General features: G+C 32.4%; 3 protein-coding genes across 3 annotated transcripts; 2 read left to right on the top strand and 1 right to left on the bottom strand.

Annotated features, from left to right (window-relative positions):
• Window positions 1–6,535: 6,535 nt before the first annotated feature.
• LOC130644537 (uncharacterized) lies at window positions 6,536–8,894 on the bottom strand. The gene is made up of 5 exons (XM_057450184.1): window positions 8,558–8,894; window positions 8,373–8,472; window positions 7,364–7,630; window positions 7,065–7,279; window positions 6,536–6,979 (listed from the first exon to the last, which is right to left on the bottom strand). Exons 1-5 carry the CDS (start codon window positions 8,714–8,716, stop codon window positions 6,827–6,829), a joined length of 894 nt encoding a protein of 297 aa, XP_057306167.1. The 5' UTR covers window positions 8,717–8,894; the 3' UTR covers window positions 6,536–6,826.
• Window positions 8,895–12,807: 3,913 nt separating this feature from the next.
• On the top strand, window positions 12,808–18,608 carry LOC130644539 (2Fe-2S ferredoxin-like). Its single transcript, XM_057450186.1, has 5 exons — window positions 12,808–13,173; window positions 14,145–14,380; window positions 16,510–16,619; window positions 17,342–17,477; window positions 17,809–18,608. The coding sequence occupies exons 2-5, from the start codon at window positions 14,145–14,147 to the stop codon at window positions 17,900–17,902; spliced, it is 576 nt and encodes a 191-aa protein (XP_057306169.1). The 5' UTR covers window positions 12,808–13,173; the 3' UTR covers window positions 17,903–18,608.
• A 164-nt stretch (window positions 18,609–18,772) lies between these two features.
• On the top strand, window positions 18,773–20,651 carry LOC130644535 (headcase protein homolog). The gene has a single exon (XM_057450182.1). It carries the CDS (start codon window positions 19,537–19,539, stop codon window positions 20,581–20,583), a length of 1,047 nt encoding a protein of 348 aa, XP_057306165.1. The 5' UTR covers window positions 18,773–19,536; the 3' UTR covers window positions 20,584–20,651.
• The last annotated feature ends 826 nt before the right edge of the window (window positions 20,652–21,477 follow it).

Here is a 21,477-nt window from a genome sequence, read left to right as displayed (position 1 = left end):
ATTTAAAAAGAATTTGTTGAATGTCATAGAAAGCAATCAGAAAATTCAAATTCAAATAATCAGAACTATGATTGTCTGAAGTAAATAGTTTTTGTATCAAAATAAACATTTTTCCCTTTATTTTTGACTTTATTTTGGTGGCAATGTAATTTCATAATACGTCAAACTTGGTCTTGATCACACTAATGCTTATTAGATACCAGTGCTGTCTTTTCTAATGTGCAATAAAGATGTGGAAAGAATGTTGAAATTTTCCTATTGTGCAAACATTAAATCAAGCAAATTTTAGTGAGTGACCTTTTCAGTTGGTTGTTTAGTAAGAAAGTTAACAAAAGGATAAATTTAAGGTTGTTATTAAACTTTCAGATACGAGAATTTAAACAAGCAAAAAAAATTATTTAGACTTCATGTTAAATAAAAGAAAACTTATTACTTATATATGTATTAAAACTTGAACACAACCAGTTATGAATATTGTCAAAAGCTATCATGTTTTGAATTGCATTTTGCCCTTTAATTATGAGATTTTAGAGTCACCTGTTTTTGAATGTTGCTCATCCAGAAAACTTTTTTTCAACTGTTTTTTAGGTAATGCAAGCCTTAAAATTAAATTGGGCTCGAAAAGCATGATAAAATTAAAGGTATTAGCAACCATTTAACTGTCGAATTTATGTTAGAACGATAATTTATTTACCTGAATAATATATTGCATAGTGGAGTTTGATATCAAAAGTCTAACATTGGTTAGACAGGCCAAATCAATCATCTTTTAGAAACAATCTAAAAGGCTTTTCAAGATATCAGTCGTACAATACGACCAGGTAATTTCTTTTTGTTAATAATTTTAACTTTATAAATATGATTTCTTTTATTATGATTGGTTGAAGATAAAACCTAAAACCAATCATCATGTAACTCCCATATATCACAAATCCATAACCAGAAGTCCCTCTTCCAGCATTTTATTTTAATTTTTCTGTCAGTAGGGTGTTTCTATGTGCCATAAATATACTAGATTAAAACATTTTTCAACATGGGTGTCATTGTGATATACTGGCTAACCTCAACCGACCATATAATTCCTGGTTGTGGTTTCTTGTTTTAGATGATGTTCCAACTCAACTAACAAACCTAAATTTTGATCTCCAGCAAATTTGGGTTGCTGCTTTTCGAATAGTAGTTAAAACATAAAGTAATCGAATTAAGGGTTCGCTGTTATTTCAGAACATTTCACAGAACGCAGATTGGTATTTAGACAAAAAGCTTCGGTTTCCGTTCATTCAGCTTTGTTGCAAGTTTTAGTTTTCACAGTTGTAAAATTTTGTTTCCAAGCAGATTAAGTAAAGTGATATTTAGTATAAGCAACAACTTATGTTTTGAGGTACTAAAAATACAAAATAGGTTTTATTGTTCGAATTTTGTTAAAATGTAAGATGTAAAGCATAAGTGATTTATTAAAAAATACATGTACTCGTTATTGCGTCTACTTTGTTTATTTATGTTGGTGAATTTTTAGCTTAAGAAGAGAAAATTTGCTATCGCTCCTATTGGTGACTGTAGATTAAATTCCTATATTAAGAGATATATTTTTTTCTTTTTCCAGCGTGTACCAAAACAATTTTTATTGTTTGTGTCTTCTTTTCTCTACGTATTAGTTGATTCAGCACGTTTATAGAATTGTGTCAGCGTCGCAATTTGGTTTTATCAAGGAGGTTTAAAAAGAGAGCTCCTTGGTTTTATGCATTTTATTAACGTGTCTAGTGTGGTCTACCTGTTTATCCTTGTCATTTTCTAGCTAATCAGCATAAATTATATGTCGGCTTAAGCATGCTTCTAAACGTGATGCTTTAAAAGAAAAATATTCGTAAATATTGCAACATTTTGATTGGTTGTTGAAAAAAAATTCCGCTATAAACGCCTTGGAGTTTGCTCGCCTTAACTTACAAAGCTGCTAAAAAACAAAAGTCGCAAGGTTTTTGTTCATCGTACAGACTAATGATGAATTGCACTTACAATTTGAATTTTAACAAAACAACCTTAAATATGTCTGAATAGCCACGTCGCTTACTCTGAACTCGTAGCTACGTTTTTGACGTAGCCATGACGTAAGAGTGATAGGAAATTATTTCTTGTCTTATTCTTACGGAGTAGCAGTAGCAGTGGAAATTTTACATCAGTGATGTGGATTACTTCCTACTTTCTGCAGTAGTAAGTTTTGACAGCTGTGTCCTGGATATGGCGTGTGTAACATGCGAACGTAGAGGTGCTACGTGAGTTGTGTCCACCAAAAAGATGATGCCTGAGTATGGAAGCCCCTTGCTTTTAATCTTATTTTCATAAATAAAGTTATCTTTTTAAGAGCAGGCTTAAGAATTGCTCTTGAAACAACTAGTATTATAATTAATATTATTATTCTTGTAAAAAAATTATACAGGATTTCATTTCATTTGGAAAACCGTTTCCTAACGAGTCCTCGAGCCCTGTTATTTTTCAAACAAAATTATAAAGTAAAGTAAAGGAGTTTTTGCATATGCATTCGCCTGTTTTTCATTGAGTGTAGTCACTCAAGAATGAGAGTATCGGAGAGAGTAGAACCTGATGATCGTTCAAAAGTGTTCAAGGACTGCTTGTTTTCGGCACATTCGTCAGGCGCTGCAAGTCGACACAATAAATTAGTAATATAAAATATATGGTAGTTGAGTTATAATGATCATTTGTATATATGTATTCAATAAAATATATTTCCTTTTATAAAAATAATAATAAGGATTCACTGCGCTGCGTACATCAAACAAAAGGATAATAGCGATGAGTATAATACAAAAATTTTTTTGTTAATATAAATATAAATTGCATGCCCACGTAATGCATAGCATGTCATACAGTCCAATAGCCTTTCTTTTAATTCAGAGGCTTTGAAATCTTAGTAGTTACATAAAGGATGACTCACTAATCGAGAGTATACGCTGCGGTCAATTCGACGTATGATTTTACGCCCTTTACTATCCGCCCTCTCCCTATCCTACGTCCCTGCAACCACTAACACAAAAAAATACTTCTATGGAGTGTATGGACGACAAATCAGCTTTAAATACTTTCTATACTCCAAAATAAATCACTTTCTCACGATAAGTAGTTAAAAATGGATTCAACTCTCACCCCCTCATCTTTCCTCCCTCCATAAAGTCGGATTGACTTTAAGGAGGGAGGAATATGCATAACGTCGGATTGACGTTACGCGTATGCTTTTGTATTTGTGATCTTCCATTCTGATGATTTGTTCAAAGAGTGCAACGGCTGCTTGTTTTTGTGAATACCGTTACGGTGCATGCGTAGTATTCGTGTGTATTCTTTATACTAAGAATAGTAGCGAGCATAATTCAATCTCAGTACAGAATGAACACACGAATGTACATTTACAAACTGTCATCTGCAAAGATGTCAGGTTTTTTCACAACCTGATGCATTCTGCACTTATTGCATACTTCTGTAAAGATAAACAGGGAAACAATTGCATTATGCCACAACTTTGCATCCTCTTCCCAGGCTCTCCTTGTCCCTAAGCAAGCTTCACCCCAGCACCTTTTACCGTGGCGTCGAAAGGACAGGCTGGTTGCGTGTGCATCAAATGAACCAGATTTTGGTTCATTTTTAATTTATGCAAATCCTGCATATTTAGTATTTTGACAATGAGCTGGAGAAATGTGGTACGTGTTTTTAAGCGGCTGAACAATGTTTTCGAAAAGTAAGAAAAGTTCTCTCCTTTGGGACTTCTGCTGACGCTAGGTAAAGTGATTGCATAATTAGGGTAATGCCTGGGTCAATCAGATGCGATACGGTGACCAGCTTGTTCCAGGGCTATTTCGTTAGAACTATCAGTAAGCTCTGTTGAGAAGCAAATAGTCCTGGGACGAGGTTGGTCCCTGGACTGTTATGGAGCGAATAATATGCTATTAAATTTATTAAAGGATAACCGACTAAAAAATTAGCCATACCGAAAGTTCAAGAGCAGTTTCTTTTAGTTAATTACATCAAGGAGGTTTAAATCTCCTTGATTACATGTAATTTTCTACGATTTGCTACCATCAGGAAACTTTTTTTTTTACATCCAGCTATACTATGAAACTTGTGGACAACTTTTTTATTGGGAAATCTTGTTTAAATATTCGCAAACATTTTTTGGAAACTTCATTGAGCGAACAGAAATTTCTTTTTAGCCAGCGGACACCATCAATTGAATAAGTCAAGTCATTCTTACTGCGCCCTGCCGATTGGGCGCACATTAAAGGGGACCCGTGGCATAAAATGATGTTTTGACTTATATCAAAAGGTTTTTTTCCTCTTAAGTTTATTATTATTATTATTATTTACCCAGGATAGCCTTTTTAATTCGCTTCAACGTAGCCTAGCAAAAACTCGCTTTTTCATAACATGATAATATCTATATTATTCAATGACAATGACTGAACAAATAAGTGGCAATATTTTTAAAATGTTTAATATGTTCCATGTAAAATTGCACTAATAACTCTGATTTTTCTCACTCTTACTTCGCTTTATCAATCAGTTAACCACACTATTTGTTTTTTTTACTGTCTCTCATCTTCTTTTGATTTTCGCCAGCGAAGGCGGAATCTTTAAAATCGCCTGAGGAGACAGATAGAGACATAGAGACAGCGTAGCTAGGCTGGACGCCCGAAACTTATCCAGGCTAAATATTTTTTTCTGATAACGAGGCTAAAATGAGTTTTCAGCCAATAAGAATCCTAACAGTGCAACAGATTCTTTTATTATCCAATGAGCAATACTTTATTTTAAAGTTTATATGCTATCGAAAGTTAAAGTTCCTGCAGTGTAGCATAATAAAGATTGTCTTATAATGCGCCATCTTTGATGTTACGTCATTTCTTTCTGTACAATTTTGCAAGCACATAGACTAAAGCTATATTCGGCAGAACTAATTAATTATTCATGATTTTATCTTTTATTTATTGAGTTGTATTTTAACATTGCAGGCTAGTTACAATACTAATTGAGAATGATTTGTTTACCCCATAATTCTCTGTTTTCAAGATCAACTTCAAATTTTAAAATCTTTTAGGCCAATGGTGGAAATCTTCAAGCTCCTGGGCTTCTTGTTATATTTAGTATATTGACATTGTAATTATTTAGAGCTGACCCTAGATTTGTATAACATATATGAGAATAGACATAAAACAATGCCTTTTCGCCTGTTTATTTATCATCTAGAATGATGTCTTATCGTCGTCAAGGCTTGTTATACCAGGTAACAATACTGAATGACGGATTAAGCGCCCAGGGCGCTTATTTAAAATTTTAATCTTGACAAGAGGTGCTTATTTGGCAGGGGTGGTAAATTTAGCAGGGACGCTTATAAAGTTTTTTCAAATAGGCAAATTTTTTATACTTCATTCTCATAATTTTTATGAAAAAAAAAATAGAAATACAAACAAAAAATACAAGTGTAATAATGTATCGTTTATAAATATTTCTATCTCCATTGTCGTTTATTTCATTTTTTTCAAACATCACTTTCATTGATTGCAACCTATAGTCATAGTAAAAATCGTTGTTTATTGTACTTATCTAAATAAGCGGTCCCTTTTCACGACGCAGTGGGCGCTTATTTAACAGTGGGGCGCTTATTGTTTGAACTGTTTGACCAACTATGTAATTGTTACTATAATGATTTAATGATCTGTGCAAAAAAGTTTCTCACTTAAAACCTCTTCCAAAGTGGTTTCTTTTAAAAAAAGACGTATATGTATTTTTGTTTAATAATTGAAACTTTTGCAGTTAAGAAAAGAACTTACATCCTGAATTGTTATTATTTTATAGCATATTGCAAACTCGGGTTGTCTTTAGTTTTAAAAGCAATAATTTGGGCATAAAGTTCTTATTTTTCGGAAAAATATGAGGCTCGTGTAGCAGGATAGAAAAATTTTTAAAAAAATAAAAATTTTTAAAATAAAAACGAAGTCAAATTTAGCTCCTGAAAAGGGAACTTCGTCTCTTAAAGACCAAAACGACAGACGATATCGAAAAAGAAAAAAAAATTGTGATTAAGGTTGTTCAAATACACGTTATACACGTGATCGTATTCGCCGCAAATAGAAACTAGCCTGTACTGGCTGTACCAATACACAATTGTTCTTTAATAAATGATGCATAATCACCATTTATATCCTTAAAAATTAAAGTAATAAAACATAAATTCATATCTGAATAGCTCTATTCAACAGTATTTTAGCTGAGTAATAGCTCTTCATTCAATAATCGTTCTTAAAGTAATTAGACTTTACAAACTCATTCCAGATCAATTAGTTTGATCCTAATTAACTATCACCACAACGGTTTCAGAAAGAAAAGTAGGAAGTTTTGTCAGCAATAATGTTTACAATAAGTTACATCACTTAATGCCAGCAATGCTTTCAACTACCTTGTTTTATTAATAACAAGAATAATTTCCTATAAATTATGTTAAAGCAAAAATATTAAGGGTCAGAAATAAAACTTTTTATTTTTCGTGTTTATTTCCAAAAAAAAAAAAACAGTACAGATTTACAACTTATATATAAAAAGGAATAATATTATGCACGTGTTAAAATTATGCATGTGCTTCTTCAAGGTGACATTCACTTGCAGTCATGTCTATTATATGTAGAACACAGTGCCCACACAAAGCTATTTGCAAATTATTTTCTTTTTGCAAACTTAACACAATAAATAAAACGTGATTACGCTATACTACAAGCTTATTTTTTATGTGCAAAATTTCTCATTAAAAAGATCGCACATGTTTTTTTTACTCAACCAATGCTTTCTTATCATCCACAACAACTGAATTATCAAATTCAAAATGGAATTCGTATTTTTTCTCTTCTTTGCCATCAACCTTCTTAACATCATCCATGTCAACAGCAACAGAGTCATCCAAAGGTGCAGCCACTTCCAAACTCTAAAAATTTTTGTCGCAATAGAATGGTTATATAAGATTTAAATATAGACAACCTTGAAATTAAATGAAAAAAGATTTCACTTACTCTTCTTCCCCTGCGTTTTTTGGCACAAATTGCACAGCACAGTACCATAGCAATCACAGACAGAAATCCCACAAAAAACAACGCAAGTTTTGATTTCCAGCTCAAGTGATGGAACCAGCATTTTACTTTACCATGATGGTGTTTCTCTTTGTGGTGGTGACATTTTTTATGGCGATTGTCAAAATTAAATCCTTCATCGGAGTGCTTTGGTTCACCTGTACAAAATTTAAATACAGTCCAGATAAATACAATTGAAAACACATTGGAACTTTACTCAATCTTCAATTAAAAAAACATACCAGTAAACATGTGTTTGTCATTATTACGTGGCATGGAGTGCACTTTACATTTTTTCAGTGGCTTGCTGGTTATAGGTCTGCGTACTGATCCTTCCCATATGATTTGTTTTACGTCCACTTGAATAACTTCAAAATCTTCAACTTTGACAAACTCTTCTTCAACCAACAACAATTTATTTCCATTGTTTAATGTTTTTTCAGCAATTAAGACACGAATTTGAACAGGAGCCAATCTTGGGTCTTTTTTCACACCTTTTTCAATTTCAACTAAAATTATATGTGAGCTTAAAAGAATTAGCAATATTCATTTTATTATTTTCCATTTATTTATAAGCTGAGTGAACAGGTACATTGTTATAACATAATTTTGCTTGGTCATCAAACTTTATATATTATATAATTTAAATAACTTATATAATATAAGATTTATGACATTAAAAAACGCTTGGATTTTTTTCTGTATATCAAATAATAAAACAAAATTAAGAGAACATTTCCTACAAAACGAAAATAAATTTTTAAAACAGTTTTACATAGTCATCATCATTGCTCTTTGTTGTTTTCAATTTCTTGTGTGAAAAGAACTCTGTGACTGTCCCTCCAAAAAAACAACATATGAGGCCATCAGGCTTTTATTAAGAGCAATTAAAGTTAAAGACACTCTTTTCCAAAGACTTATGAAGGTTCTATTTCTGAAATTTTAAGTATTCAAAGAGTAATGCTGAGGCTTGATCGTTTTAAAATACAAATATTTGAAATTTTCATTTCTACATTGTTCTAAAAAATTGTTAGATATTACTTTTCTTTATTAACCATGTTTAAATGCCATCGCATTTTATAAATAGATTACACAAATTTTTAGATTATTCTACTTTGCTAGCAATTAAATAAGAATAATAAAAAGTATGATTCTTCACAGATGTTTTTACCTTTCCTAAGTGTGAACAAGCAAATAAAAAAACTTTGCACATTAATAAATGCCTACAAAGCCTACACCTTCAAAACTTACCAATGGTTACTTTCAAATGGACAAAGTTGACAACACCATGAATCAATTTGTTACCATTTAAATGAACAAATCCCTCAATAAGATGAAATTTCAGTAATGCCTAAAAAATATAAGGTGAAGCTGGTTAAAAAAATTAGTGCAGACATGGATTCACAGCACTGCGCAGTCAGCAGCTGTTTGCCTACCGTGATTTTGATGTCTTCAGTCCCATCCTTTTTCTTCAAATCCACAGAAATTAATTCATTTTCTCCGTTTGCACTTTTTTCTTGTTCCACTCTTACTTTTATATCGTCACAGCTAACCAGTAAAAGGCCAATCGTCAATAAAAAAACTTTAACTATCATTTTTAAGGTTTCTTGTAACACAATCCCAAACTAAAACTTTTGCTGCACTGACGAAAATTTTCGTGTTTTATATTTGTGTGGATGAATTACGTCACCATGACACAGATGTCTATCTTGACTGAGTTATTCTTTTTCATAGTGACATAACTTGTCTTAAAATGCTAAGGTTATTTGATATAGCTAGTCACAGTAATCTCTTGTGTCTCCCATAGATTTTTAAGCACCAGGTAAATAAACTTTTAAAGGAATGTCTCTGTAGCTATGTCTACTATGACCTTAAAGCCACTTGGTTCCCACATCCCGTATGTACAGGCTGCTTTCAAAACAAACAACATGGTGCGTTTACTGCAGCAAATCTTTAGTCTGTGATGCATATTCTGTACAATCAGAGAATATAAATGCAGCAAATGATGCAGCTAACTAATAGCTGATATCAACTTAGGGTTTAGGGAAGAAATAATAGATCTGTTTTTTAGAGGTTAAATTGCTGATCAAGAAAATATATATGTTCGTGTAGTTTTGATGAGTGGTTATTGTTGAGATATAAGGGTTTAAAAATTTTGCTGACGTCAGCAATGGCCAGTCAAACCCCTTTTAAAAATTTGTATACCTGCTGCCTTCATTGTATAGATCTTGAAACGCTGATCAAGAAGTGTATAGGATCGTGTACTTTTGACAAACGGTTGCAGAGATATAGGGTTTGAGGGTTTTTTGATGACACCCGTCCACTCCGAAACGGGTTTGGGGACCCAGCAGGTTTGGGAAACTTACCCAAATTGGTCCTAGGTGGTCCTTAGTTATCCAATTTTTTCAAGTTTTCTTAAGACAATGGTAAAATCCACTTTGTCAAAAGCTTTCGCAAAATCAAGGTATACAATGTCACAATTTAGTTTTCCATCAACATAGTGTATCACATTATCAACCTGGTCTAGGAGTTGGCTAAGGCATGACCAACCAGAACGAAAACCATGTTGATTTTCGTTTAGTAGCTTGTTTTCTTCAAGGTAGCAGGTAATATGATTCCGAACAACTTTTTCGAAAATTTTGATAATATGAGATGTCAAGGTTACTGGGCGGTAATTGGATGCATCAGATTTCTTTCCCCCTTTGAAACAAGGGGTGATTAGTAAGTGCTTTAAAAAATGGGGAATTTCACCACAGTCCATACATTTTTGCCATAACAGAAGATGTGCTACAGATAGCGATGTTTTACACTTCCTCAGAAAAATTGCTTGGAAGCCATCTGGGCCTGGTGTATTTGTAGTATTTATTTATTTATTTATTTATTTATCGTAATATTTATTTGAATCTCAACTCTTCTTTTTATACTTTTTTTCCACTTTTTGCGTCTTATGCTGCTTTTTCTTGTCAAATCTGGGGTCAATTGTGGCGCCGTAGATTAGTGGTTATAGCTCTCGTACTCTGTGCGGGAGACCGGGGTTCGATTCCTCTTGACGCCGATTCAACATGGGCGAGTGAATGTTACCATAGCCCCGGGTTAACCCAAGCCATGTGAGGGAAATTGGGAAGATGGCACACTGTGTGGGTCGTTGGATGTTGCCGGGAGTTGTCTAGTAGAGCGCGGGCTCTAATTGGGTCTGCGTAGCTCAAAATGAGCATTAAATACTCTAGGACTCTCCATCTACGCCATGGCCCCTCCTGGAAATAATAGACAGGGTATATCCCTCGATATTTGTGAGGCTAGCCATGTAAAATATGCACATCTATCAATAGCAAACACTCAGCGTATTATCAAACTATGAAAAGCTGCCTTCCGTGTTATTACTTTTTCTCATTTAGGACAATCTTCTGTACCCATTTTATCTCAATGTAAAATCCTTTGCATTTCTGATTTTATAACTTTATCCAACATTTTATTAGTCTTTAATATCTTAAATTCTTTAACCCCTAATGCCGTTTGTAACCTTTTTAATTTAAAAATCATTCAATTGACATATCTAACCAGAAACTGCTCCGTTAAACTTCTTAACAGATCTGTGGTGAGAACTTCTGATTTGGTATCAACTCTATACTCTATCCATGTATTCTCTCCTGGAATAGGTTTCAGCAACATTTTTTAGACATGGCTTGGCCTCTTTAAGCTCTGGTCAAGTTAAATTTAAATTGTAAACTCTTCTTTCTAGAAAGCTACAAGAATGGTCCTGATTAGTCACTTTTCTTTTTTTGTTATATAAAATTTGATGGTCTTCATGTTTAAAAACTGTAACTATATATTATCTGTATGTATATGACTGAAATAAAAATTCAATTCAATATAGTAAAGTATGCATAATTTGTAAAACGTTCATATTTATAGGTGGCCATCACATCGAATTAGTTTTTTACTATTTGATGGTCTCCTGATATTTATTGTCCTTGTAAACTGAAGAAAAATTTCTTTGACACAATTTTTTGGCTGACAAATTCTCAGATCAGGGTTAACATCATCACATTTTAAAAGAGGAAATAAAAAACTTAAAGGAAAATTTGTGGCATATTTGGATTTGTGAGCAAAAATATATAAGATAGGAAATTTTGAATACTGTATGATTAGTAGAACAGGACTTATAATTTAGATATTTTAGAAGACTTTGACCATAATATTTAACTGCTGTGAAACATTTGCACTGCAGATATTTTTTTGTGGTCATTTTTTTATATAACATCAAATGTTCGATGCCTTACGAAAATACACTTTTATACACTACATGCTAAGAGCATGTATATAGTGTATAAACTTAAAATTTGCATGTTTCCATAAATTTTAATGCTGAATTCAAATATGATGGTTATTTTTGTAAAAAGGTAATCAGAAATTCTAAGCATGTTAACCCGAATCCAAGAATATTTTCTTTGGCAATTTTTCCCTATAAAAGTTTTTATGTTATTTAAAATTTTTATTCTTCTGGCATGATGTTAAAAACTTCATAGATGATTTATATCTGTTTAATTTCACTGGGATAATTTATGATGATGTAAATAATTTATCAGCTGGAGATTTTTACGTCAACATTGAAGTAGTTGATAACATAGAAAAATAAAACCCTGCAAATGAAGCAAGTGTTTATGATTGACTAACGTCAGATATGAAAATGATGGTACTGATTTGTAGATCATTTATAGATATATAATTGATGATTATTGATTATGAATTAGAAGAAATTAAATTCAACACACACTTAAGCTGTCTCGTTTGTAAACAGGTCACTCTATCATACCAGAGTGTTGACAGATTGTGTGACAAAACAACCAATACCTGTGTGGTGATGATGGGACATCTTTTAGGGTTGGTTTGATGCAAGCTTTTAAATAAAAAAGTGGCGTTTAAGATGGACCAGGACCATGTATGGAAACATATTTTCTTTATTGAGCGTTTAATAGTAACACAAGAATTCAGTGTATATCTTTTAATACTGTTCTTGCATCTTGTTGTGTGAGATATTATTAATTGTTTTTTTTTTAAATATATAATAAGTATGAGAAGTTTGATTGATGATGACATTATTTTATTTTAACGGATATTTTGTCTTATTACTACAAGACATTATCAACATAAATTGTTATAGTTGTCGCATAAGTTTTTTAAATATAATTTTTAACAACTACACAATACACAGCAGACGTATAAAACAATACTTAACAAAACATATAACACATAACGGCAAACCCAAGGATATGTAAACTATATACCGTTGGTAAGGGTAACGTCCACCGCGCAGAGCACGCACCCCTCCCCTTGTTGACTATAAGTAATATCTTAAAACAATTTTAATGGAACAGATAATTCCTGTACATTTAGCGTACACTACTATACTAAAGTTCTTTTGTTCATCAAGTGGGTGGCTCTCAGTGACTGAATGTCTTAGGATGTGAGAGTTCTTATCCCGCTTTTAGTGATTTATCATTCTTTCATTTAGCCTCCTTGCTGTTTCACCAATGTATATGTAGCATCGCACGATTCCACCAGACAAGTATAATTGTACACAACACTTGTTAGACAACTTTAACAATATACTTTGATAATGTCTTGTAATAAGACGAAATATCCGGTAAAACAAAATAATGTCATTATCAATCAAACTTCTCATACTTATTTTCATTGATGTTATCCAGATAAGAAGATTGAATTGGCTGGGGCACTTGGAAAGAAGGGAGGAGGATAATTGGGTAAGAAAGTGTAGAGACTTGATAGTTCCTGGGGCAAAGCCCAGAGGCAGACCAAGAAAGACTTGGCAGGAGGTTATAAGGACAGACTTGATACAGAGGAAGTTGAGTTTAGATCTATCACAGTCTAGATCAGATTGGAAGAGGGTCATTAATATACCCCATCCAACCCATGCTAGCATGGAAAACAGACGTTAAGCCAAGAATGATGATGATGATGATATTTACTTTAGAAAAAATAAGAAAAACAATCAAGTCAAACAAAACATAAAAGATTCTACACCAAAGTTTAGGTAAAAAAATATTTTAATTAATATTATATATGTAAAGAATAGTATTTTAAGTAAAAAACCAGTAAAATAGGTGCTTATACCCTTACACAATGAAAAAAAATGTAAGATGTATATGTAGTGGGTTCTATTACAGTGTTGTACAGTCAAACTTGTTATACGACCACCTGACTTACACAACCATATTTGTTCCATTGTGTTTTATGGTCATTTGGTACTCTGAAGATAACTTCTTTCAAATCAACCAAGGACCTCTATATTTTATCCATTAGACAATATAAACCTGTGTAAAACGTCCATATTTTTTCTTTTTAATATGTTTAGGCATTCACAATTCCAAACATGCCCCACTTTTCTACCGAAACGAATGCATTGTAAAGCATTTACATTTCTATTACAATCTGCATCACTTGGTGACCACAGCTCTCTTATAATCAAAATTACACTTGTGATCACATAATGCAGAAGAATGCATTCAAATATGTGATCAAAACATTACATTGCAAAAAACATAAACCAAGTTCTAATTTATTTTTGCATTTTTTTATTTAAAATATATTTTAAAGGATATTAAAAAATTTAGAAATTAAAGTGAAAATTCTTTTTATAAGATTATCATATTGGATTTTTAATCAGTAGTAGATTTTTAACCAGTAGACAAAACATTACATTTTTATTAATCAGAAACAGCACAGAAAAAACTCCTTCTTTAACAGAAGAACGTAAAATTTAGGGGAAAAAATTAGGAAATCATTTTGTTTCAAGACCTTTCCTCTAGGGAATTATTTCTTTTATAGGAGAACCCTTTAAAAGCTTGAGAATTTAGTGACTTCTTATGTTTTTTTATTATCCAATACCTGGCTTGATATATTATAAAACTATCGAAAAATTTTGTTACTTAAATTTGAAACTTTTTTCAAATATTTGAGTCTAAAAATATTAATTAATCTATGTATTTTGATTTCTAATTTCAGATGTCTGTAATAAGAAATATATATAACAATAGTTGCAGATGCACACTATATAAATGCTTGACAAGTAATTATATGCAAATGAAAGAGTTAATATTACAAAAGCAGCTACCTTCAAGATTCTTACGTTCAAAAAGTTTTATGCGGAGTGCATCATACAGAAAAGTAGAGTGTATGTCAATAATTAACAATAAAAGACAGTTTCAAACTAGTAATACTTGTGAACACCCCAAAGATAGGTATGTTAATGAATTGAAGTTTTTAAATTGTATTTATTCTATTTTTAAGTTAAAAAGCAGAGTGACTACAACTTCTTAAGCTTCTTAAAGGGACCCTGAGGTATGAAAGGATGTGGGACTTAAATTATAGGTCCTAAAAATGTTGGATAACAAGTCTTATATTATAATATTATAATTATAAATTTAATTACGTTGCATAAATTATGATGTCATATTTAAGTAATAGTAAATTTCGACATTTTCTGTCATCAGTAATTTTAGGCCTGTTAAGGGATGTGCATTCAAACTTATCAATGCATAAAAATTTTCAAGGTAAATTGATTAAGATAATCTTTTTTGCTAAAATGACACTTGCTCGTCCCAGGTCTCCTATTTTTTTGCTAATAAATCCAACACCTTTTTATACCTCGGGTTCCCTTCAAGTTCTATAAAATGAAGGCCTTAAGTGGAATGTGCTATTAAGAATATCTTTATCATTTGTTAAAATTGTTCTAATTTTTCTTAGATTGTATTATTAATCGTTTCATGTTGAAAGTCGATCGAGTAATCCAGGAATATTTTTTTGAAAAATATATCATCAAATAGTAAAAAAAAAATTATCAAATTTTTTTTAAAAAATTTGCTTTGAATAGAAAGTAAAAATAAAAAGAAAATTTTGCTTAATGTATATTCGCATGCAGATATTTTAATGCTAACAAAATTTCTAAATGTCTTTCTTTTCTATAATGAAACTTTGGAACTTTGGCAATGAAGATAAAAACAGCATACAGTGTTTAGAACAAAAACTGAGCAACATTTTTTCGTGGGAGAAGTGAATAGTAAAACGACTTACAATATATCTGAGTAAAAAATTCACTTATTGTAGGCCGGGAAACAGATACCTAAATTTCTAAAATTTTATCAATTTCAATTTACACCTGCATAACCCCCACACCCCACCTTGTATTAAAAAAATACTAATGAGGCACCTTGGTGAGGCTTTTACTAATTATCCAGGTTATAAGAATGTTCTGTAGAATTAGGCAATAAACAAAAACGAGTGCGTATTTATCTAAAAAATCTTCATAAGACAGTAATGCAAAAAATAATTAATTCTGACAAAGAATTCAGAACTAATTAAAGAATGTCTGATAACACAATTTTTAAGATTTAACATCAATTCTCCTATTTAAAATCAAACTTGCCTGATCATTTTCTAATTTTGCTATTTTCTAAATATTGAGAGTAAATACAAAATAACATTTGGTTTTCAGAAAAATTATAGTGGTTCTTTAATTATTACTGTTATACCTGAGACAGGAAATAATAGTTACGATTTTTAATATTTATACCAAACCATTTAATTTTTTATTTTAATTTAGGTTTTTTTCTTGAAACAATTAGCATATTCTAAAATACTTTTTTGAATACTTGATTTTAGTACCTTTTTAATTTCTGTGCACACTTCTTTTGCATGTAATAATTGCAATGCATCAGAATGCATGCGCGATAAATATTACACACAAAGAGAGATATGAGAAATCCTAAGATTTTGACAAAAAGGTATAGGACAGAATTCTGTGTTTTTTCAAGAAAAGGATATAGAGGAAAAACTTAAATACCAACTTGAATTACATTAGCTTATAAAGTTTACCCGCTGTAAAAAACGGTTTTATTTTATTAGAAAGAGCTTGAAAAATAATCTATGAATTTGTGTCTTTTTGAAAAATGATGATCGGTTCTTAATATTTTTGAATTGAAAGTTAAGCTAACTATAGCTATCTGCCACCTATGTCTAACCTATGTATGTAGCCATTTAGCTTGGCGTTTTAGAATATTTTATATGAATTTTAATGTTATTTATAACAGAAACTATGTGTTAGGTCTACTCAATGATGTCATCATTTTGTGTAATTAGCGAAACCTTTTAGCCTACATCTCAAAATCCAATCAAGATTTTTAAAATAATAAGGTTCCTAGACAACTTTGCAAGCCATCATATAAAATCAACTTGATTTCTCACGGAGGTAACATTAAAGATAATGAACCAAGTAATGAACTTCGACAAAATGGGGGAGGATTAGGTAAATAAATTTCGTGGTCACACTTTCTACTGTCAATTCTAATTTTTCATCACAATTTTTTTTCAGCGTGTCCATTACTTTTGTTGATCGTAATGGAAATAAAATCGAAGTGGAGGCAGATATTGGTGACACGCTGCTGGACGTTGCAAAAGATAATGATATTGATGGGGTTGAAGGTTTGAACATTATAAATTAAAATTTACTTACTTGCTTCGGGAAACAATTTTCTTTAAATCTGTGCAATGTTCTTTAGCACGTTAATGCAAAACTTACACTTTGTATTTAAGGTTAGAAGTTATTTTCGCGAAATGTCCTACCTATTCGTACTAATTTTCGCGCATACTCGTTTTCGCGCTTCAGCGCAGACAAGTTCGTTATTGCGCGAAATTTAGCACTGATATTACCCGCAAAGCGTTAAAAACGTAAATGAATAGGTTCTTGTCGAATTCGTAGAAAATATCTTTTCATTTTCTGATAAGCGCACCATTTACGGTATTTCACCTGATTGTACCTTCGCTTAAAAACATCGTTTTGTGACGGTGTTTCTAGGCGTTGCAAAGGAGTACGAGGTGTGATTTAGGGAGACTAACCTCAATATTAGGAGCAGCTTTTGTGAGAACAAATTTTTCAGGGACTTATTTCTTCTGTTTGCACTTTTGAGCGCAATTCGCAAAAAAATTCCGCAAAAAAATAATTTTTAGGAAAACCCATAATTAAGAAGAAAAGGTTCGAAGTGTTTTTTTCGCGTGAGAATTATAAGGTTGCGAATCTGATTTTTTTCTTTAAGGTCTTTTATGTCATTTGAATAAACAGGTTAAATAAACCATGTGACATGTTTTATTTCTCTGAGTTTTATTTATTATAAATTTTGACAACTATTTGACGTGTTTTGTTCAAGGTGCATGTGGAGGAACATTAGCGTGTTCAACATGTCATTGTATATTTAAACAAGAAGATTTCGATAAACTGGGACTGGAGGAGATCGACGAAGAAGAATTGGACATGCTTGATTTAGCTTTTGGTTTGACTGACACGTAAGTAGTTGCTTCTTTGTTTAAAAGATACTCCATTTGACAGAGTTAAATTCGATATAATCTCCCTTGGAAGTACCATCAGAAATACGTTTCCAGATTTTATATGCGTTTAATACAACAAGGACTCATGTAGAAGATTTACATAACGTGTGTATAACGGAACGGCTTTCATTTAGTCTTATAATTCTAAACAAAAACTAATCGGATCTACGTATAATGTCCTTTCCGAAATTGCTCAGGCAGATCTTTATTTGTTCACTTCATTACCTCCACAAATTGCTTTTGTTCAACCGACAACGTTGTTTCATTGCAACATCGCTATGTTTTTTAGATCTCGCCTTGTTTGTGCTTTGGAAGTAACTGAAGAAATGGATGGCATAGAAATAACTGTTCCCACAGCAACGAATGACGCAAGAGACACGTGACATAGCGTTTGACAAGTTTTGTAGTCTAGACACGCAAAAAGGAGATAGCATATATAGTTTTTTTAGATATACTTTGATACACACTATTTCCTGTGTGCGTTTTATTTTCGTGCGTAATATAATTCCCGCCATTTAGGTTAGCTCAAATTAAATTGTTAAGATTTCAAACTGAGAGTCACTAGATAAACTATACATTGCAGTCGTTGAAGTTTTCTTCACCCTATTGTGAATAAAAATATCGTTCTCAGCAATCTCGTCTCTAGGGCATCTTGTATCTGGCTGGTCCGTAAAACCTGATTCGTGCCGTCCCGATATAAATAAGAGGCAACAGGCGCTCGGAACGAGGTTGCTAAGGCATATGGTCTTGTCATCTGGCAGTTACGTGAATACGGCAGTAGGCAAGGGAAACGATGATAAAGCATTAGTTGGACCAAATAACCACTCAGTGATCGAAAGTTGAAATAGGGTTAAAAGCACCTTAAACATGGTGAGCTGCAACCAAATTTTCAAAAAATATTACGCTTCTTTATATTAAATCATATTAGAGGACGGGCGTTACTGTAAAAAACTTTTTGAAACATGTTTTTAAAAATTTATGCTACTTTTAGTATGCCATCTGTTGTTAATTTTCTAGTAATTATTATGCAGAATGCTTATGTGTATTGTAACAATTTCTTCGCAAGAACAATCAACGACGACGTTTGAAGCTACCCTTTTATTCCCCATATTTTTGCCTTGTCAATCAACGTCAACGGTAAAAAAAACTGTGAAGGAAAATAGGAAAAAGGTGCTTTTCGCAAGTAGAAATTGAAAGGGAACAGGTGAAACAAAAAGCAGGCAGTCATTGTTAAAAAAGTAACAACCCGCTCTGCTCAAAAGAAATATGGGATCTCGGTGCCGTACTTTTTGAAGACATGACTGGCTTGTTTCATTCATAAATTTTTTATCACTCTTTGTTGTACAAAAAAAAGTTCAGAATGGATTAACCTTTTGTTTACAAAACGAATCAAAAATAGCCAGCATTATTATGCAAATCAGTTTAATTATTTCACATTTAAAAACACTAATTCACAAAAGCAATCTTTGTGAGTAAGATTGTATTTTAAGCCAATCAAAGAGTAGGCTAAAAATTATTGCCCAATAGATCAACGTGTTCTCTTGTAAACCTGTTTACTCGACTCTGAATATTTAAAAATCTCGTATAAAAGCTTGTGAAATATTTGGTGGTAGCTTTACTCACAACGAGTAGTTTTTTTGAGTGGGTGGTGAGTCGAGTCGTAATTTAACTTCTACAGCACGAACCAGACAAAACATCTTACTGGGATTTTACATACTATTTTACACATAATTTAAAAGTTGACAAGGAAATCTTCCATACTTTCTGAATAACTTTCACAACTGTGCTGAAGTGACGTGGTGTGTACCAACAAGAAAGAAACGTCTCAAAATACACTTGATATTTACTCGTGATCTGCACAAGTCGATGTTTTTATTCTAAACGAAAACAAGAAGAGTGTATAGTCATTTTATCTCTCACTCCTTTCCGTTCATCGTTCGCCATCAGGTCAAAAGACAAACAGCTCACAGGACGCAAGTAAACATAGAAAAGTTAAATATTGGCTTTCGCTGTTAATATGAGCAAAGTACGCGTACAGTCATCAACAGTGGAAGAAAAGTTTGTGTTTGGATCGCCACCGTTATTCAATGGTTTTACATACAACACATGTCGCTCACAGGAAGGGACGTACACATCAAGCCATGACTCGTCTTATCAAAACCCATCTCAACCAAGTGTGTCAAACGAAACTCGAACTTCTGCAGGAAACATAGCTTCTTCTTCGCAGAGTTTAAATATGCATGGACATAACGAAACAAACTTTAAAAATGGATATAGTCGCAGCTGTTTTTCAAACTATCCGGTTACACGAAATGGTTATCATAATGGCGGAAATTCGCTAGTTGAAAACTTCAATCATTTATCTTTGAATGGGTTAAGAACGAGCCATGTAGACAATGGAATCAGGATACTTAAACAAGCTGGTATAAAAGTTCAAAAATACACAAACAATGAACCCGTTTTTAAAAAACGAAAGGACTTGCGAGTTCTGAAATCGGTGTTATCAAACGAGAGGTTTCGTCAGGTTGTTATGAAATTTGGTGACGGTGATGAGGGAGGCAGAGAAATCATCGAGTCTGTTCATAAAACAATGAGAAGTTCGAACCTGGCAACCGTCAGCTGTTTGTTTTGTGCAAGTGAATCTCAAGTGTATGAGAATTTTCCTGTGGTGGACGGAACATTATTTTTAACCCCCGTTCGTTTGTCAGAAAATTGTGTAAAATTCTGTGAACAAAATTCAGAGACAACTCAACGTTACATGGGATATATATGTGTTAGGTGCATGGAAGGAAAACCTGCTTCCCTCAAATGCTCAAGTTGTTCCACCCCATGGAACGGATCCTTCTTTCAAATTGGCACCTTATATTCGTACAACATACTGTCGGCCATTCCGTGTTGTGAACAAAGATTATCATGTAAACATTGTCACGAAACTATTATAAACATTGCAAATGGAGAGGCATCTACATTGTATTTTTCATTCTTTTCAAACTTGTCAAAATGTCCGTGTTGTCAAAACGAAGATTATCATTTCGTGAAGCCACTATCAACGATAACTGGATAAATTGATGATCAGCATGAAAATTGTGTTTCATAAAATTATTGTTAAAATTATAATTAAATGAAAACAAACTTGATTTTTTCTTGCTTCTCTATAACTACGTTTTAGATAATCTTATGCCTGTTAATACACAACAAGCGCATTTTTCAGTTTTCCCGCGTTTTGAATCATGTAATTTATAAATAACTGTAGTAGAGTTTTTGGTTTCGCTCCTACATTTGTTGCCATGGCGTTAATTAAAATGCTGACGTAAGGAAATCAAGTTTTGCTTTAAGCAATTTCAAAAAGGTCAACAGTTACCGCAGTTTCCGGAGAATTGCCTTTGGAATGGAAATAAATAAATTCAGACCAATTGTGAATTTTAATTTCTTACAACATCGCTGTTATTGCAAAAACACATGTTAAGATAAAATGACAAACACGACGTTGTACTCTCCTCCATGGATTAATTAACCCTGTTAAAAAGTAAAGACATTCTGGCCAACTTGAGGTCTAAAGTTTGGGGACAAATTTTCGTTTTCGTTTAAGACTATAGACGTGTCAGTCGATTATTAGATCGGAAAATTTTGGGAGTTTCGATTGTTTTAAAACCTATTGCAAGAGAATCATATTGACAAAAGAAAAAATCTTAAAAATGTTCTTGTTGAAATAATTAAATATTTTCTTTACCACGGTAACTCGACTCGTTATTATGTTCTCTACCGTGGATACTAATTTCGATCTAATTAATTCGTGTCAGAAAAGTTGGGAACGAGACTGTGTAATAGAGGTAATTGTTGTGTAATTAAAGAAATTGCTTTATGATCATGACGACTGGGTGTTGGTTCACTTTGCACGTAACATGGTTTTTTATCCACTTCGTCTTTCGAAGCAATTTTATATTACAGTCAAATTTTA

Source organism: Hydractinia symbiolongicarpus, chromosome 5 (assembly GCF_029227915.1).
Source record: "Hydractinia symbiolongicarpus strain clone_291-10 chromosome 5, HSymV2.1, whole genome shotgun sequence".
NCBI classification, from domain to species: domain Eukaryota; kingdom Metazoa; phylum Cnidaria; class Hydrozoa; order Anthoathecata; family Hydractiniidae; genus Hydractinia; species Hydractinia symbiolongicarpus.
Note: the sequence above shows the minus strand (reverse complement) of the source record. Positions and strands in the feature narration are given on the sequence as shown.

What these genes read in the sequence shown, in the direction of transcription:
- LOC130644539 (XM_057450186.1), top strand. Translation starts at nt 14,145, where the DNA reads ATGTCTGTAATAAGAAATATATATAACAATAGTTGCAGATGCACACTA. An exon ending in TGATATTGATGGGGTTGAAG is followed by an intron (nt 16,620 to 17,341) that starts GTTTGAACATTA and finishes GTTTTGTTCAAG; the next exon opens with GTGCATGTGGAGGAACATTA. An exon ending in GCTTTTGGTTTGACTGACAC is followed by an intron (nt 17,478 to 17,808) that starts GTAAGTAGTTGC and finishes TATGTTTTTTAG; the next exon opens with ATCTCGCCTTGTTTGTGCTT.
- LOC130644537 (XM_057450184.1), bottom strand. Translation starts at nt 8,716, where the DNA reads ATGATAGTTAAAGTTTTTTTATTGACGATTGGCCTTTTACTGGTTAGC. An exon ending in CTGAAGACATCAAAATCACG is followed by an intron (nt 8,473 to 8,557) that starts GTAGGCAAACAG and finishes TATATTTTTTAG; the next exon opens with GCATTACTGAAATTTCATCT. An exon ending in AAAAACGCAGGGGAAGAAGA is followed by an intron (nt 6,980 to 7,064) that starts GTAAGTGAAATC and finishes AAAAATTTTTAG; the next exon opens with AGTTTGGAAGTGGCTGCACC.
- LOC130644535 (XM_057450182.1), top strand. Translation starts at nt 19,537, where the DNA reads ATGAGCAAAGTACGCGTACAGTCATCAACAGTGGAAGAAAAGTTTGTG.